At 33.2% G+C, this 20,260-nt stretch overlaps 1 protein-coding gene across 4 annotated transcripts in view; it reads right to left on the reverse strand.

The window, feature by feature from the left end:
* LOC145691048 (uncharacterized) overlaps window positions 1-19,817 on the reverse strand; it is a 462,802-nt gene extending 442,985 nt beyond the window's left edge. Inside the window, exons 1-2 of one of the 4 annotated variants that reach the window (XM_081766675.1) lie at window positions 19,493-19,787; window positions 7,183-7,727 (exon numbers count right to left, since the gene is read on the reverse strand). In XM_081766675.1, coding sequence (XP_081622801.1) covers window positions 7,183-7,727; window positions 19,493-19,501 — 554 coding nt within the window. In that variant the 5' untranslated portion in view covers window positions 19,502-19,787. Of the gene's footprint in view, window positions 1-7,182; window positions 7,728-19,492 lie in introns of all 4 variants that reach the window. The other 3 variants (XM_081766674.1, XM_081766667.1, XM_081766676.1) reach the window with 3 other exon arrangements.
* Between the last annotated feature and the right edge of the window lie 443 nt (window positions 19,818-20,260).

The following is a 20,260-nucleotide window of genomic DNA, read 5'->3' on the forward strand; positions in this document are numbered from 1 at the left end:
TGCAATTGCGAAAGTAGGATTAAACAACTCAAACTTAAGTATCCAAGTATGAGTATTCTGCTTAACGTCGACGATCCAAACTCTATCAACTTATAGAACAGAGCTAAAGATAGATATGATGATAGAATAACTTGGCACGGTTCGCATATGAACACAGATTTAAGTGATATAGATCTTGTTGACAGGTTTATACAGTTAAGAGACATTTAAGTATAAAAACGAGAAACTAAATATGCTATTGCTTTTATGGGTTAACCCATCAAAGTACAATTTAAGTGTTATACATTACCCTGTGCTGCAACAGTGAATGCTACATTCAACATATCACCTAAATTGGGATTATTATGATATTTTCTTATTATAGCTCTCCAATCCACAAAATACTTATATGCATATATAAAGTCTATAGATAGGTCTTGATAAGTTGAAATGTTAACCCAATGAACTCTACTTTCAAACTCTGCAATAAATTCTTCTGTTAAATTTTGAGACATTGAAATCATTTCCCAATCTACTTTGTCAGCGTAATCTCTTATAAGGTTTTCTGATAATTGTTTAGTTCCAGATATGTACCACCAATTAACTCTATCTGCATGTTCTCGTATAAAGGTTTCAGAGAGTTCGTTTTTGTAAGATATCGCATCAAAATCAACTTTATCTATAAACTCATTAATAAATTCTTCAGATAGCTTTTGGTTATACGATACTTCTTTCCAATCAACTCTATCTGCAAATTCTCTTATAAAGTCTTCTGATAAGTCTTGACTTCCTGAAATAATCTCCCAATCAACTTTATCTGCAAATTCTCTTATAAACTCTTCTGATAACTTTTTCCATAAACATATTTCAATCAAATTAACTTTCGACAGATATTTGCGTATGAAATCTTCTGTAATGTGATCATAGTTATATTCCTCCTCATAATCATCATAACCTATAGATAGCCATTGTTCATCAGTCAGTGAATCTAATATTTCATCAGACAAATTCATAACGTTCGCATAGAGAATGTTTTGTATAAGAAATGAGTTGTTTTCTTTAGTGGCTTTCTTGAACAAATGATCTAACATACCTATGGACACGCTAAAATTTATTTTGTCTTCATGATTATAACCACCAATATCTAAATATTTACGTACACAATCAAATACAGGTTTGTAAGATAATATTTCCTTAGCACTAGTCATGTTCGTTTTTATTCTTAGATTTTTTAAATTTATTCACTTTTTTGTTGGTTTGCTATATAACAAATATGGAAGCACATTTTGATTTATTACATGATAGACTTAAACTAATTCATCATGATCTGAAACTCTTAGCAGCACTAGTAGAGAAGCAAATACTGTTAAAGGAAAAAGAATTATTAATAATGCAACAAAAAACATCTGATTTGAATAGTGATGATGAATATAAATATGGCAGTGATGATTATGATTATGATGATGATGATGATGATGAGTAAGTTTACAAAAATGATTTAATTTTAATATGTGTATATGTGACTTTGATGGGTTAATCCCATAAAAGCCGTGTTCTAATACAACGCGTAATATGTAGACAAATGGCAGGGGTGTACAATGTTAAGCGTTGTACTAGGCCAAATGAAAATGAACTGAAATAACCCGGTGAAGATAAAAATTGAAGATTTTCTATAGTATAAATAAGATGAGTAATTATAGCAAGTTTACTGTAATAGAGTTAAGACGACAATGTAAGGAGAAGGGAATCAGAAGATATTCCCGATTAAGAAAAGCAGAACTGATAGACCTTCTTAGACAATATGATGATGAACAAAGCAAAAGACAGATTAGAGATATATTCCCATTTAAACAAGAAGTAATTGAAGAACCAAGAATCAAAGTTGAATCAGTACCAATCGATGTAAAACTTAAAAGCACAGCATTCAAATCAAGACTAGAAACATGGAGATTTATAACAACTTATAAAGAACACGATCCTCTAGAACAATATATCACCTCAACATCGAAAGCTTTAATAAATAGAATAAACATCAGCTTAGAGAAACATAATTCATTGAAAGTTAATCTTTTGATAAACTGTGACTATAAGAAAGGAAAAGAAATACAAACCTTCTATTTCAACACCAATAATAGAGAAGTGCATCAATCAACCAACTTAAAAGAATGTATAACTACTGCAAAACAAATATTAAGAACGAGAATCGATGAGTTCCATGCTAGAGGTTCTGGTTGGGCTCTTATCAATATTAACTTTTTAGAATTAGCACTTAATAAATACACACTATATAAAGGATCATCATACATAGAACTACCAGATACAATTAAAACGAAAAAAGCTGTTATCAATGTAAAGAACATGGATGAAAAATGTTTCTTATATGCGATTTCTTCTGCATTACATCCTGTTGAGAAAGATTCCCAAAGACCATCAAAATATAAGCACGTGTTCATAGATTTAGAATCTAAACTAAAAGATATTCATTTTCCAGTAAAACTAAGTGATATTCCAAAAATTGAAAGAATACTTGATATATCCATTAACGTTTATACCTACAACGAGCAATACATGATCTACATTTTATATCACACTCAAAACAAAAAAGAAACACATGTTAATTTATTATATGTAAAAGAAGAAAATAAAACACACTACTGTTGGATAAAAGACTTGAGTAGGTTAGTTAGCAGTCAAATGACTAAGTGGAGAGCACGAAAATATTTATGTGATAGATGTTTGTTATATTTCTACTCACAAGGTGCATTAGATAGACATGAGAAAGATTGTTCCAGTCATGAAGCTGTTAAAATAGAAATGCCACCAAAAAATGCATACGTTGAATTTAAGAACTACCAATATATCATGAAGATGCCATTTGTGATGTATGCTGACTTTGAGTGTCTACTACACAAGGTTATGGGTTGTAATGAATGCTATCCACAAAATAAATCATATACTAAGAAATATCAAGAACATAAACCATCTGGATTCTGTTACTATATTGTAAAGAGCGATGGAACTAAAACAAATCCTGTTGTGTATAGAGGTAAAGATGCAGCTAAGAAGTTCATAAGTATGTTAAAGAAAGAAGCCAAAAAAGATATCGAATATATATAAACAGAATAACGAAGTACCTTTAACAAGTAAGGAGAAAAAAGAATTCAATAAGTCTACACACTGTTCTTACTGTATGCAGGAGTATACTACAAATAATCATAAAGTTAAACATCACGATCACATAACTGGAAAGTTTGTAGCTGCATTATGTAATAGTTGTAATCTAAAAGTGAAAGTACCTAAGTTTGTACCAGTGATTAAACATAATCTAACAGGATATGATTCCCATTTGTTTATTAAAGAGCTAGGATGTAATAAAGAGCAAATATATTTAATTCCTAATAACGAAGAACGATATATATCATTCAGTAAAAATGTTGGAACCATCAAATTAAAATTCATAGACTCATTTAGATTTATGGCTTGCAGTTTAGATAAACTATCGTCAAACCTAACAAGAGAACAAATGATTCATACACAACACTTCTACACTAGTGAAGAACAATTCAGACTTGTAATAAGAAAAGGTGTTTACCCATATGATTATGTTAGTGACTGGAATAAGTTTAGACAGAGAAAGTTACCATCAAAGGAAGCATTCTTCAACAAGTTAACTAACACACATATTAGTGATGAGGATTATGAGCATGCAAAGAAAGTATGGGAGACATTTAAAATTAATAACCTCGGACAATACCATGATCTATATCTAAAAACTGATGTCCTGTTATTAGCAGATGTGTTTGAAAACTTTAGAGACATGTCTTAAGGCTTATGGTCTTGATCCGGCATGGTATATGACAGCACCAGGCTTAGCTTGGGATGCAATGTTAAAGATGACAAATATTAAACTAGAGTTACTAACCGATTATGATATGGTATTGATGATAGAGAAAGGTATAAGAGGTGGGATTAGTCAATGCTCAAAAAGATATGTAAAAGCAAACAATAAGTATATGGAAGATTATGATAAGAGCAAAAATGATTCTTACCTAATGTACTTAGACGCAAACAATCTATACGGATGGGCTATGAATCAGTATCTACCGTATAAGGAATTTAGATGGTTAAGTGAGGAAGAGATAAATGAAACCGATTTCGCAAGCATACCTGATAATTATACTACTGGTTACATACTAGAAGTTGATCTTGAATATCCAAAAGAGTTACATGACTATCATAAAGACTACCCATTAGCTCCTCAAAATATATGCCCACCTGGTTCAAAACAATCAAAGCTATTAACAACTCTATATGATAAAGAGAAATATGTGATTCACTATCGAAACTTAAAACAGTGTCTTTCACTTGGATTAAAACTTAAGAAGATACATCGAGTAATAGAGTTTGAGCAATCAGATTGGTTAAAGAACTATATAGATTTAAACACACAAATGAGAACAAAAGCAACAAATGACTTTGAGAAAGACTTCTATAAGCTGATGAACAACAGTGTATTCGGGAAGACAATGGAAAATATTAGAAAGAGATGTAAGCCTATAAAAGTAGAATGTGATCCAGCTAGAGTAGAAAAACTAATTGCCCAACCAAACTTTAAAAGTAGAACTATTTACACAGAGAACTTATGGGCGATAGTATTAAATAAAACCAAACTAACCTTTAACAAACCGATATATGTTGGAATGAGTATATTAGATCTTTCAAAGTATTTAATGTATGACTTTCATTATAATGTGATGAAGCCAAAGTATCAAGACAAAATAGAAATATGTTACACAGACACAGATAGCTACATTTACCACATTCAAACAAAAGATGTGTACAAAGATATAAAAGATTATATTGATTACTTCGATACAAGTGATTACCCTCAAAACAATAGATACAACATACCACAGATCAATAAGAAAATACTTGGTAAGATGAAGGATGACATTAAAGGCACAATCATAGAAGAGTTTGTAGGTTTAAGAAGTAAGATGTACAGTATAAAAGCACCTCAAATAGATTTAACAGATAAAGACTTTAAAGGTAAGTTCGATAAAGAAAAGTGTTGTAAGAAGGCTAAAGGTGTTTAGAAGAGTGTTGTGTATAAAGAACTTTCATTTAACGAATATAAGGACTGTTTGATTAGTCAAAAAGAATATTATAAGAAGATGAACTTGATTAGAAGTTATAAGCACGATTTGTACAGTATAGAAGTAAATAAGCTAGCTTTAAGTTGCGTGGATGATAAGAGATGTGTTTTAAAGAATGGGATATATACTCTACCATGGGGCACTATAAAATAGAAGAGAAACAGTTTTAGATTGTAAGTTTTTATGATTTTAAATGTCATAAAAGCATATTCAGTCTCACTTTGGGTTATCCCTCTGTGTTAAAGTGCACAGTGGCGGCTTCATAGGTTTTGTTAGTTAGGGGTGGGAGGGGGAATGCGCTAGAAGTTAGCTACATATACTACTGCGAGTAAAATGTTTTGTTGAAGACAATGTTATAAGCGTTTCATTTAATGATGGTATGTTCACCAATATTGTAGAAATCCGTGCACTAACATCAATGCCTACGCAATATTTCAGTCGATAATGATGATTTCTGATTACTGAAAATGCAAATTTACGTTGTTATTGCAGCTAAGAACAAAAAGAAAAAGAAAAATATTTTTGTCATATGGGTTTTAAACAATGGGAAGGTCGAAAAAATTATTTTGTGAGTTGACATGTGATTCTAAATTTATCTGAAATGTTTCAAATGTGTTGTACACTTTGTCATTTGAGGAAGACAAGCACTGAAATTTGAGATTTTGAATATATATATACATATTATACTCACATGTGATATTGAAAAGAATGCTTATGATTTAGTATTTGATTATTAATGAAATGAATTTTAGTTTGCACAAACGGTTTATCCATTGGATCAAATATTGTAAAAAAATTGCATACACACAATATTATACCACACCAGACACTCATTAGCAATTTAAATTTTACCGTAAAAAGAAAAAGAAATTACAAAGAACCCTTCCGAAAGCAACACACACAACATGTATTATTGTTTAGTATTTAAGTATTTTGGTGTTTACGTTCTTTAATATGCTTTTGTTTTTCTAAATATATGAAGTCATATAATACACTCAATGAAAAAGACTGAGAAACATACTGAAATATGTATTTATGGTGAGAAGCTAATATTACAAAAAAGGAAAAGAAAATAAGCCTATAAAATGGACAGATATAAAGAAGTATAATGACAAAATAAACAAAAGACTTTATTAACGGTGGCCTAAAGCTGGATTTAACGTAATACAGGATGAATAACCTTATACTTAGTCAGACAAGTGAAATGTGCTCTACTATATACAGTGTTTTCCAATATGCCGTTCCCCATGGTGAATTCTCAGTGTCTTGGATGAATATACAGGGTCTTCCTTCCTACATTTCGGCTTAATGTAAGAACGAGATTTACAGTAATTTTCTATTACGTTTGGAAAGTTATTTAACTGCCTAACTGTCTCACTTCTTATAAAGTTAAGCAATAGTTTGAGTTCTATTATGTGTTCAAATTTTGCGATTCCATTAACTCAGGTTCAGGTAAACGAAAAAATACATATCTAACTAAGTATTGGAAGTATTGAAAGGATGACACCGTTTTTGAAGCTCATCAATATCTTTCAAAAAACAAGATAAACAGTTTGTGTTAACTTCGAATTGATTAACCAGCCTTGTATAAAATATGGGAGAATTCTTCAAACAGCCTCTCTCACAAGCTTATGTATGTTTGTTTATGTGTTTGTGCACTTGGCTTCGCTCAAAGCATTATATGTAGAAAACGACACGAAATCGCCCACACGTACACACTGAATTGCTCAGGACTGCACTTTAGATTTGGTCCCGTAGGTATGAACTTCTGGGAAACTTTCTCCGTCCCAACACTTCGCTGAATGGGGATTGGCCGGGGAGGAACATTAATTCGGGTGTGTAATCCCGAACTGATCAGTACGACTGTGATGAAACGCGATCCCCGCCTTATTATCAAGGAACAGTGGGCTGAGAATAAAGATTAGTAAATAAGCCAAGTGCAGAAACTATATGCATTCAGGTGTGAACCAGACTACAATGAAAAAAGCGATTTAAAAAAAATATTTATAAAGACATAACTCTGATGAAATAATGCATTTAAACATACCTGAGAGCCTGGGCATTGTATCCTTCTCGATTGCTATTTCCTTCAACGTCGTCGTGTCCATTATTATCTATAATAGTGGAAAAGGTGTGACTGCTTGACTCTTTCGTGTTGTGTGTAAAATCGGAAGATTTTTTCTTGGTGTTACTGTGAAAACGTTTGGCATTTCTAAGTACTTCACCTGTTGATAAACGCTTGACCAAACACACTGGTTTCGGAGTTAATTTTGAATCTGATATTGTTTTCTCCTCATTACTTTCTGAAGTGACATTCTCTCGTTTCGTTTCACTTCCTCGTTCCATACATTCAACACGTATTGATAGAGGATCTTCATGACCATTTGTGTTACTATCATACAGTTCATAAATACATTCTTCAGGTGTCTCAATTTCTGGTTTCACTTCAACTTTAACAGGAACGTCGTCTGCTTCGATTTCAATTATATTACAAGTAAAGTTAAAATGATCAAAAGCCATCTCGCTAGAACAAAGACCTTTTGAAACTGGAGATTTGAAACCTTTCGCAGATAATGTTAAAGAAAACCAAACCTGAAATCAATAAGAAAATTACTTTTTGTTTTAACAAAACTTAGGGAAGGCCGGGAGAGGACAACAATGAATACCATTTTAGTTAACTTAGTCAGTGTATGAAATAGTTTGGGATTGGATTAGGGATGTAAAATATACTGAAACCAGTATTTTAAAGAATCCGAAATTTTGTTACAACTCATAGAAAAATACCGAAATACCTAAATACCGAAAATACAGTACAATACCGAAATATGGAAATACTGCTTAATATTTTATTTCTTTCTTTACTATCTGACTTGCTAAAGTGAAACCTAATATATTTTTCTTAGACTTTACACACAAGTATAGTACAGGCCTATATTATGTTTCATCCACATTAATATCTTTGTTTTTGCTATACATAGCTACATTTTATGAAATCACTTTTTCCTAATTAAATAAAGTTAAAAATTCTCTACCTACGATCAGTGTTGCATGAGGAAAGAAAACGATAAATACTAAAATTTCCTTTCTACATTACAGGCTTATATTTCTGAAATAAAATATGCAAAAAAACTGTTATACAAATATTTCACTTAAATGTAGACAACCTTTCCAACACGTATTAAACACAGATTTACTTGTCCTTTGCAACTTTTCGTATTTATTCAAATATATATAGCGCTAGCGATTTCTAAAGAAATTTATTTTGCAGTCGTTATTGTAAGATTTAATTTACAGGACTTTCTTTTTTTTCGTGACATTCTCTCGTTCCGCTTCGGTTTCCCAGCGTTTAATTGTCACTAGATTCTTTTTTTCTAGTAAGTTATGTTGTTTCTTGGTAATATTGAAGTATAGCATCCATTTTAGTACCGATGTTATTTGTAACATGGAAGTACTGGCTAATGTTATATTGTAGCAACATAAGATCTTACTAGAAACGAACGTATCTTTCGCACAGAAGACTCTCAGGTTAAGCAGAGACCACATGGAGAGCTCCTATACAGTGATATAATTGGGTATATGCCAACCCAATATTCTTATGATCCAGGGGGTCACGTTGACTCAGTGGCAAAGGATTAACTTCTGGCGCATGGGTTTCTTGTTTCGATCTCATCTCACGAAAAGTGATTTTCGGTGCACATACACCGTGCTCATGGGTTTTTCGGGGTACTTCCGTTTTTTTCCACTTTCATCATTCTTCATCACCGTGTCTTTAAGAGTAGCGGAGATATACGTGGGACGTAAAACTTAAAGATCTTTTTTCATTTTGCAGTTTAGCGTATATGTACCTTAAACTAACGAAAGAACAAACGTTTTATAGCCGTATGTGTATTTTATATTTTACTGAACTGAACCATTTCATAGAACTAGATCCGCTTTCTTGCTATTTTAGTTTTGGGATGTAATTGTGTTTTTCGATATTTATAATACGAAAATCAATATAACCAAACCTTAATATCGAACAGCCTTATCGGAAATATATGAAAATGAAAAATTTAATTTCTTTTCACAATTAAAGTTAAATAGAAAGTTGAGCGATCTATATTACCTTTATACTTCCTACCAGAAAAATAAAGAATATTATACCATTTTCGTTCTGTTTTATAAATGTTGGTTCGAGTCAGACGTTGCTTTTCGAACTTTATGTAACAGTTGCCAGGTAATCTCCTGCAAAACTGCCAAGGGAATTTCTTCTTCTATGACAGTGAATGCCACTTCCCAAAGCTACGAAATTCTCCCTAAACTTTTTTGCGATGGGAGTCAACTAGGGTTGCCAGTGCTTTCGCAGTATGCCTTTCAATCTCATTGAGAAATCTTCTGAATTCATCACTGCAACACTTCATTACTCGAATGGCATATTAACACTGAGTGCTAATCACGTATAAATGCGTCAGTTAGAAATGTATTGCTTTACGTATGTAACATACTTATAAGAAAGAACAGAAGAACGTTGCTATATAAATGTGACTGTGTTTGTGTAAAATTGAGCGAAATGTTTGAATAAAGTGTCGAATTACTTCAAGGTTAAATATTATACAGGAAGTTCATGATATTCTGATTAATTAAAACAGTAAGGTGTTGAGAATAAATGTGATAAGATTATTAAGTTAAATAAAAGGTAACTCGAGAAGGTCATAGTTAATTTAATGAAGAAATATCATGGAGTATATGGTAGCTAGTAGATTTGAATGTACAGTATTTTACGATTAAATCAGATAGGTGAAGGAGATTACAAAATATTTGAAAACAGTAAAAAAAAGTAAGCATAACAATGGGCGCAGTCTGTAGTAAAGAACATTACACATTTAAATACTAACAACGGCTACATTTAGCACTTTCGAGCCTCTTGACGTTTAGACAGGAAAAACACAAATTTACATTGAAAGATCTGAACAAGTGGCATTATCACCAGCCTTACCTGAGGAGAGGATTATAGCAACTTTTTAGCACTTACGGGTGGAAAAGCTTACGAAGAATTTCGAAACTCGTGCAATCCAGATAAACCTTAGTCATATGAAGAATTTAAAGGATTTACGTTGCAGTATTATGGAGTTAAGACTAACGAAACAGCTGAAAGGTTTAAGTTTCACAAGTGTATTCAACATAAACTTCAGACTGTTGAACAAACTGAGATGAAACTAGAAAACCAAGCTGCGTACTGTAACTTTGATAATTATTTAAAAAATTCTTCACGAGACAAGTTTGTGTTTGGAATGGAAAATAATGTAGCTCGAAAAAGGATTTTGACGTTTAGCTCTTTCATTTTTCAACACGTAGTTGATATTGCTACAGCTGTAGAAAACACGAATCGTATTCAACATCGCGGGTGAATGAAAGCAGCTTCAAGTTAACCTGATGCAACCTAGTGGAATAAGAGAAATGAAAATAGTAAAAGGCAGATCACCGTATATTACACGTGCTAGTAACGCTCCAAGATCTTGGCATTCTTCAAATCCTAGTAACTCACAAGTAAGTACAAGGCAGAGATTAAGTTACTCAATATCGTAAGAATCACCAGACAAAGGTAAAGTAAAGATTATTAAGTGAAGGAATTGTCAAGCCTTACATGTTAGATATAATTGCTCAGCTTACGACAAGAGATGATTCAAATGCGTTATAATCCATCATTTTTGTTAAAGTTTGTATGCAACAAAAACTGCATACAGAAATAAACGAACTACATATAGATGATCAAGTTAATCAAAATGTACAAGAATTGAAACAGCAAGTACAACAGGCACATGAAGTATCTTCCATATTAGACAAGAGTCAAGTGCAAGCCTTGTATGAAGTATTGACGTTGGACACATTGCATTACAAATCTTTAAATGAAGTATTAGAAGAACTGTCAAGCAAACTACAGAAAGCTTTTAGTAACAACCTAGCACATGAACAAGTACTTCAAATTACGTTAAAAAGAAGCAGCAATTAAAGAAAAGTAATCTAAAAAAGAAAATGAGATTGATTCGGTGAATACTAGTGATTACAATCTACTGACAGATTATGAAGGAGTTTATATTAAATTTACAGGAGACAACATAGTTCACATACGAAACTGGAAAAGATAATAACAAGGACAGAAATAGAAGACAATAAAATTAGGAAGTACTATAGTAGACGACCGAAACTAACAAATGATGAGAAATGTATCTAAGGTACCGGTAATCTTTTTCGATGCACGGGTCATATCACACATTTCAATAGTTCTGCTCAATTTTTCCATAATGCATAACAGACTACTAGCGGCAAGCTATTTCTTCTGAATTTATGAAAATAATTGGCGAGCAGCTGAATATATAAAGGTGGGGATCCATGCAGTAATCTTTTGAAAATATGTAAATACTAGACTGAACTCAGGAAAGCATATTTCACACCAAAGTCACAATTATTAAAAGAACTCGCTTCGATTTTTTTTTTCATTTATGAAAAGAGTTCACATTATGAATCAATACAATATAGGGGAATGAAAATAACGAGGGATCTTTTCAATTATAGATCAATAAAATAGAGTACATAAAATATAGTTCGTATGCATTCTTTTAGCATGTACACCCCTTAACGTGTCATTTTTTTTTGAATTGTATGCAATACGTAGGCCTAGTGCACAAACCATTATACACCAAAATAAAGAGGAAATGTCAAGCTTCACGGCGAAGTGTGACACATAATGTTTATATTTCGAGGTTTCGAGATCTAATATGATTGCATTTCGAGTTCTAGTTATTTTAATATAGAAAAATTTCCTTTTAGACAAAGGAAAACGTATATTTAGAATTTAACCATACCAAATATTAATAGAATGAGTGAACTTCTAATTTAAGTAGTAATTATTTTTCGATCCAACAGTAAGGTAGGCCTGCATAAAATAGACATAAGCTTAGAAAAAAAAAGAAAAAAGACTGCATTCCTGGAAATGCCTGTCTCGTGTTTCTACCCTTATCGTTTATAAGAAAATGCAGAGTGGCTGATGTCCCTTCCCCTAGAGGTGCATACTCGAACCGCCGAGCGCTTTTACTAGATTCACACTGCCTGCCTGAGTTATAGAGAACTTGTTCTATTTGCTGATTACTTAGCAGAAGTTAGTTTGATTATTTCACGTTGCGTACAGATTTACTATACGGATCCGTAAAAAAGTACATGAAAAACATGCTTTTTTGCCTTTGCATTCAATTTCTATACTTTGAGGAATCACTTTGAGGTGTGCACTTGCATTTGCCGCTGAAGCTTCATGTTAAGATGCTTATTGCGAAAACACCAACTATCCTGCGCTAAGTGGTCAGTAAAATGCACGAACGTTATCTCAACAAAACGTAGCAGAGCGAGAGCGGTTTGAACCCTACAGAGCTCGGTGTTTCCTACCTTTTTTACACTTTAAAAAAAAAAAGGTGGCGACAAGAAAGGAGTAATCCTAACTTTACGATATAAAAAAGTTGAGCGAGTGAAGGGGGTTAGAATCCCCGGAGGGCTGAGTTCTTTATCTTCATCTCAATTTAAATAACGTTTTATTTCTCCTAATATGATGGAGTTCCAACCGTTTCGTCAATTTGTAGCTATACTTACGCACTACCGTACACCACTCATCATTGGCATTACTTACAATTCCGGAAATGACAATTAATAATTTTCCAGTGTATAGGCCTATTTACTACATTACCAAAATTTAATGGTTTCGCTTTTAAACCCTTGACTTTCGTAAATCGGTACTCTGATTATCTTTCCAAGAAATGTTCACGAAATTAGCCCGCACAAATTTAAAATTCGAATGAAAACATTACCAAAAATTTGTACCCAATATGTACCAATTTTCACAACCAAAATTAGAATTTGTACCATCAGTAATTTCGAAAAATTTGAAATTTTCATGGAGAGCCAGCTTGACGTCAAGCTGGCAGGGTTTATTTTTCTTTCCAATCCAAATCAAAACGGTACTTAAACACTGAATAGAAAAAAAAAATTAGAATTTGTACTCCTAACAATTTCGAAAAAGTTGAATTTTTCATGGAGGGCCAGGGTCACGTCAAGCTGGCCCGCACAGTTTATCACTCTTTCGAATTCAAACCAAAACGGTACTATAAATTTGTATCCAATATGTACCAATTTGTACTACAAAAAATTAGAATTTGTAGCCCCACTAAATTCGATAATTTTGAAATTTTCACGAAGGGCCAGTATGACGTCAAGCTGGCCTGCACAATATATTTATCTTTAAACTTCAAACCGAAGCGGTACTAAAAATTTTTATTCAATATATACCAACTTGTACCATCAAAATTAGTGTTTGTAGCCCTACCAACTTAGAAAAATTTACAGTATTAATGCAGGGTAAGTTTGACGTCTAGCTGGCCCGCAAAATTTATTTTCTTTCCAATTCAAACCAAAACAGTACTAAAAATTTGTACCCAATATCTACGACCAAAATTAGAATTTCGTACCCCCACCAATGTCGAAAAATCTAAATTTTCAATGGCGGATCAGCTAGACGTTAATTGGCCCGCACAAGTAATTCTTCTTATCAATTCGAACCAAAACATTATCAAAAATTTGTAACCAATATGTACCAATTTGTACCACTAAAATTAAATTCCTACCCTCTAATAAATTAGCGATATTTGAGGTTTCATTCCTCGGGCCAACTTGATGTCAAAATTGGATCGCGTAACACATTTCTTTTACAAATTTCAATTTAAATGTTACCAAGATGTTATGACAATATATACCAATTGCTATTACCAAAATTGGAATTTGTTGTTTCTAGAAATTCCAATTTCCATCGCCGTCTGGGCGAGCACGCCAATTTTTTTTTTTTCATTCAAATCGAACAAGCATGCGTAAAACCAATTCTCTTGAATTAGTAAAAAGGGCACGAAAAATTTGCATATAACCTGCATTGGGAAAATCAGGTATGAATAAAGATTATACGTTGTTATTTAACGAACAGCCAATATGTCACCATGTCAAATCTTCCAATGCAAGCGCTTGTTTAGAATTCAAATGGAAACTGCCTAGGAAAGATCTGCACAATTTGAAACAAAAAATTAAAATTGAACCTCTACCAATTCAGTAAATTTGAAGTCTCAACTCAAATATGTGGATCTATTTGATTTGATGGTAGTGACCATAATCATACTTTTAACTTCAACGCCAGCACTTTGCAAACGAATTTTTGACTGGTTCCATTAAATACACATTTTTCTGGTGATTATTATTGATGCTTGAGTTTGTATCAATTTGTATCGGCAAAATTAAAATTTAAATTCTGATACCGAAACGGAGATATGAGTAGATGGTGATGACTTCACACCAAACCAATCCTTTGAACGAGTTCCATAATAAAAATTAATACTCTCCATGATCACAGACTGTTGGAGAAAAGAATCAACTACTCATAAAATATTTTGGGGTAAACAACACATGCAGATGTTTGACCTCTCTCCCCAACAAAGTTCTACAAAACCCAATGATATCTATTTAATGTACTGCCTACCTACTCAATTGTTTTGTAATAATACTTTGCTTTATTCTTTCTAGTACTGTGAAAGAATATCGCCGGCCAGTTTGATTCGACATGATTCAAATTTCTCTAAATTGGTGGGGATAAAATCTTAATCTTTCTTGCGCAGATTGCTACATATTTTGTATGAATTTTTGCTATCGTCTAGATTCGAAAAATGAAACCTTCAAATTTTACGTCCAACGGTTATGCCCGTTAAGCTAAAGGAGACGGTGATGATGAGAGAAACGGTGGAATGGAGAAAGTGGGAGGAAACGGGATAATCCCGAGAAAACCCATGACCACGGTGTTTGTCCACCACAAAGTCCACACGACGCGAGTTGGGATCGAACCAGCAACCCCAAGCAACGGAGGTGAACGCTCTACTACTGAGCCAACGCGCCCCCTCGTTTTGATTCGAATTTGAATGAAAAATAAGTTGTGCGGGCAAACTTGATCAGCCATAGAAAAATTCAAATTTTTCCAAATTGGTGGAAGTACAAATCATAATTTTGACTATACATGTTCTAACATATTGAGTACAAATTTTTGGTACCGTTTTATTCGAATTGGAAGAAATAATAAATTGTGGAGCTGAGAGTACACATATTAGTTTTCGTGGTACAAAATAGCACATATTTAGTACAAATTTTTGGTATGTTTATCATCGAATTAGAAAAATTAGCTTTTGAAGGCCAGCTTAACATCTACCTCGCACGCTATAAAATGTTCACAAATTCTCGAAATTGGTCGATACAAAATCTAGTTCTGGTGGTACATATTGAGTACACATTCTCGATAAAGCTTTGATTCGAATTCAAAAGAAAAATAAGGTGTACTGCCCAGCTTGACCCGTCAACAGAAATTCAACTTTTCCGAAATTGGTAGGGATACAAATTGTAATATTGGTGGCACAAATTTGTACATACCATGTATGAACTTTCTGATACTATTTTCATTCGAATCGGAAAAAATAATAAGCTGTGCTGACCAGCTTGTCCCATCATCAAACATTCAAATTTCTCGAATTGGTAGGGTAAACATTCTGACTTTGGTGGTACAAATTATAACATATTGAGAGCATATTTTTGATATCGTTTTGGTTCGAATTGGAAAGAAAAATAAATTGCGTGGGACAGCTTGATGTCAAGCTGAAACTTCATGAAAAGTTAATTTTTTTTTCGAAATTTTGATTGTAAAAATTCTGAATTTGGTGGTACAACTTGGCATGTATTGGGTGCAAATTTTTGATACCCTTCCGGTTCGAATTGCAAAGAAAAATAAATTGTGCGGATCAGCTTGACATCAAGCTAGCCCTGACATCTAAAGTTTAACCTTCTCGAAATTGGTGGGAGTACTAATTCTAATTTTGGTGGTACAAATTGGAACATATTAGCTAGAAATCTTGGTACCGATTTGTTTTGCAAATGAAATGAAATCTTTAAGTTTCTCGTCCCACGATTATGCCGATTAGGCTAAAGGAGACGGTGTTGATGAGAGATGAGTGAATGGTGGAATGAAGAAAACCCACGATCACGGTGTTTGTCCAACACAAAGTCCACACGGTGCGAGCTGGGATCAAACCAGGAACCCCAAACCACTGCGCCCCCTCGTTTTGTTTTGAATTGCACAGAAAGATAAAATGTGCGGGCCAACTCGACTTCAAACTGGTCCAGGCCCGTACCTAGGCGGCGCCGGGCACACCGTAAATTTTGTTGCCCCTTAAAATTTACGCGGTAGGCTTGCAAATGAACTATATTATACGGTGATTAACTATAATATGGTTGGATCTACCCTCTATCTTCAGCCGCCCCCCTAATTTTTGGCAAGGTAATCAAATGAATTTGAAATTTGTACTGGCCAACATGACGGACATACCAACAGTCTATACACTTTGCTCTCTGGCTGCTTGACGTGAAAGAAACTGTAAAATATAACGCAATTTTCTTTTTTTTTAAAAAAGTAGAAATCCGTGTCGGACGTTAAACCACACACTTCTTCGATAGCTTATAAAGTACTCTAATACAATATCAGTTGTACTTTACTATAACCATTTCACACACTAGATCTTGTAGTTTTACTTTCGGTGCACCACTCGAAATAATTGTTAAAAAACTAGAATTCTTTTCCTAATTTCTCGTATCGCTTCCTAAATAATTTGCACTGGGGACATGAAAATTATTCAAATGGCATAGTTAGATCTCATGGGGGCAACCATAAGCAATTCTGGAAAATTTTAATTCTTTTATGATTAGCGTATAAATACAGCGTTCATATATATGTATAACAACTGCAGTGCAAAGAAAAGAACCCTTGAACTTGATGGCCACAAAAAGCATCAATCTTATCTAATCAAACCAGGGCAGGCAGGGCGAAGCTGAAGGGCCCGTGCGTTACCGAGGGGGGTTTCCCACGGAAACGGGCGCGTCAGCGACACCGGGTATATACTTAAACGAGGGTATTGAAAACATGTAAGTTTTAGCAATGATACGGGTTTCAGTACCACTTGTCATTGTTTCATACTACTAGCGTTCAACTTGTAAACATAAAATACAACCTGAGTACACTGTGTACAAGTACACCGCCGGTTGAAAGTAATAATGATAATAATCAGAAATTTTATTGCAGAAATATCTGAGATCAGATGTATTACAATCGTCACAAATAGATAAAAGTTGAGAACTTTAGAGTTACATATATAACATACCATAATATACCATAGTGTAAACGAAGATCACTGGATAACAGACGCAAATATTAAAACTATCAATTTTGAGTTCAAAAATTCTTCAACACTATATATACAATGATTAATAAGTAATTTCTGTACTTGTTTTTTAAAAGCCAGAAATTGAAGTTCACTTAGAAATATAGGAAGAAAATTATAAAATTTAATTGACATGCAGAAAAAGATCTTTTGTGCCTTACTATATTCACATCTAAATAATCCTAAACTATTCCTGTTTCTACTTTGAATAATAAGAGAGTACCCTAATTCATTGTAAAAATAATTGTTTTCCTTGATGTAAACCAAACATGAATATATATGAAAATTGCAGGTACTGTCATAATTCCCAATTTAACGAAACGACCTACAATGTGCACGACTAAGGAGACCGAGCATTATTCTTACACATATGTTTTGTATTTTTAATAAGGTTTTAATGCAATGCAATCCAATACAATGGAAGACTGATGACCCCAATTTGTCGTGCCACAGCTTAAATGAGAATTTACGCATAATAAACAGTTTTAAGTAACTTTAAACTTACGCACAATCATAATCTACAAATTAAATAAACTCCTTTACTAGCTCTAGATTCCACGTTAAGGATACCGTCGTGCCAATTCAAGTGATTATCAATTAAAAATCCTAAAAAAAAGGAGTGGAATATTTCTTATAAGTTCTGCATTGGAATTTTATTTATTGTCGGTAAGCATACGTTTATATAGTAATTTCTCATATGAACTCATTTGTTTTACCGGTAGTGAAGCACCTGTTGAGATTTTACACTGGTAACCTTAATTTATAGACATAAAATGGGAAGGTTGTAGATTACTGGTCCCCCATGTAGGTTAGTAGCTGGTTTGGTTTCTTTCTGTAATAAAGTTTATGCATTTAATTTACACGGTATTGTCGAGCGAGCGTTAGCGAGTGAAGGCGGGTTAGAGCCCCGCAGGGAACGTTGTTTCCTGTCCTTATTACTGCTCAATGAGAAGGGGCACCAGTAATCTACAACCTTGCCACATAAAATACAGATGTATTACTTTGTTATTAGTTGTATCGCTTACAGTATTTTTTTCTTTATAAATATGTCTTTTCATGCAAAGTATTGAACTTTACCTCCAAATCTTCCAAAATGTGATGCCCCAAGTAAACCAACACCAAGTACGCATACATCTGTAATAACCTTAGGGGAGAATACGTAAATACTACTTTCCACTCTCATTTCTATATTTCCTAGTAAATACGCATCTCAGATATCACGTACATCATATTTAAATTATGTCCACAATACTCTATAAGAATATTATTAAATATTTCGGACAATGTTTAACAGAAGGGTATTCTTTCTAAAAAATGTTATCATTTCAGTTGTTTCTGTTCACATTAAGTTAGTTTAGGTTACTTGAAATTAGATTATATTAGTGTCGGGATCCAGCATATTTTCCGAAAGTGATAGCATTTTAATTATTATTAATAATAATAGGTTAGTTCAGGTTAGTATTGTATTGGTTAGGTTATGTTAAATCTAAGTACTTGCATCTTCAATTTCCCTCTTAAATTTTGCATTTTTTTACGCCTTTTGGACCCCGTCTGGTAAACATTTACCGAAACTTCTTACGTAAATTTTACAAATTTATTAATCCATATAGCACATGTGCAGTTTGCATTATATATTATTCTTATGGACGAATGAGATGAATCTTCAGAGACGATCATAAAATGCCAGATAATATAGATCGTTGTAAATACAGATAATAGACGTGAGAACAGATGGAGTTAAGGTGAAAATTAATGAATCGACATTAAAGGATCCTGAACCAACTCTGGATCTCTATAATAAATCTCAATTTTGCACTGTATATGATTCTTATTATTATTCTTATTATTGAAATCCATATTATTATCACGCAAACTGTAGAAGGATTTTGCAAGAGCTTACTACGAATTTATTAACAATAATTTCGAGTGAATGCCTTGAATTTCATTTATACAACGTTGGATATTGTCACGTGGCCCGACGAAAAATATTCGGAACAATGAGAAGGGTCGTTAAAGTAAAAAATAATTGAATGAAATACTAACCTGATTCATAAATATATATAATTTATATACTCAGATATGAGAAAGGCCTGGGATTGTACGCTTTATAGCGTAAACAGTATTGTTAGACTGATCAATTGTCTTGTCTTCTCTTCACTTTACTTGTCTTGTCTTGTCTTATGACTATTATCAGTCAAATAGGTCGGTGCACCAGCTTATTAGTCATGTGTGCTACAATCGCTAAATTGTCAAATTTGTACCTCAAACAGAGAATTTATGATTCAGAAACAAAATAAAATAAAATACAGGACACAATCGGGAAGAAATGACACAAGTCAGGAAAATAGTCAAAGTTAGGGAATGGTCAAAATCGGGAAAGAAGTTCAGACAGGGAAAGAAGGCGAAAAGCCAAGATGAACAAGGCAAAAATTAAGGGTAAATGGGTAGTGTAAAATGAAAAAAAGAAAGCGTATAAAAAAGAAGGGAATGTATGTAAGTGTAAATGTAACAGAAGCTGTAAGTGTAGTGTAGGTGTATAGCAAGTCCCACTTAGCCGTCTTCCTCACGGAGCACCACAAGACACGAGGCACCTACTACAACAGCCTTGCCGAACTCCCATTTTACTTCATTGTATGTTTATAGAAACGTCACAAAAGTGGCGCCGAAGAACGTTGCCACTGTCTTGAAAAAGATTTATCGGCAATTTACAGAGCTAATTAAACATGTAAAATGTAATGATTTGATTTGAGGGAAAATGATAAAAACTTATAAGATGAGTACTATGGTATATGACATGTACAAAGTAATAAG

The sequence above is a fragment of the Thermobia domestica genome, chromosome 7 (genome assembly GCF_964235325.1).
Source record: "Thermobia domestica chromosome 7, izTheDome1.hap1.1, whole genome shotgun sequence".
Classification (NCBI taxonomy): domain Eukaryota; kingdom Metazoa; phylum Arthropoda; class Insecta; order Zygentoma; family Lepismatidae; genus Thermobia; species Thermobia domestica.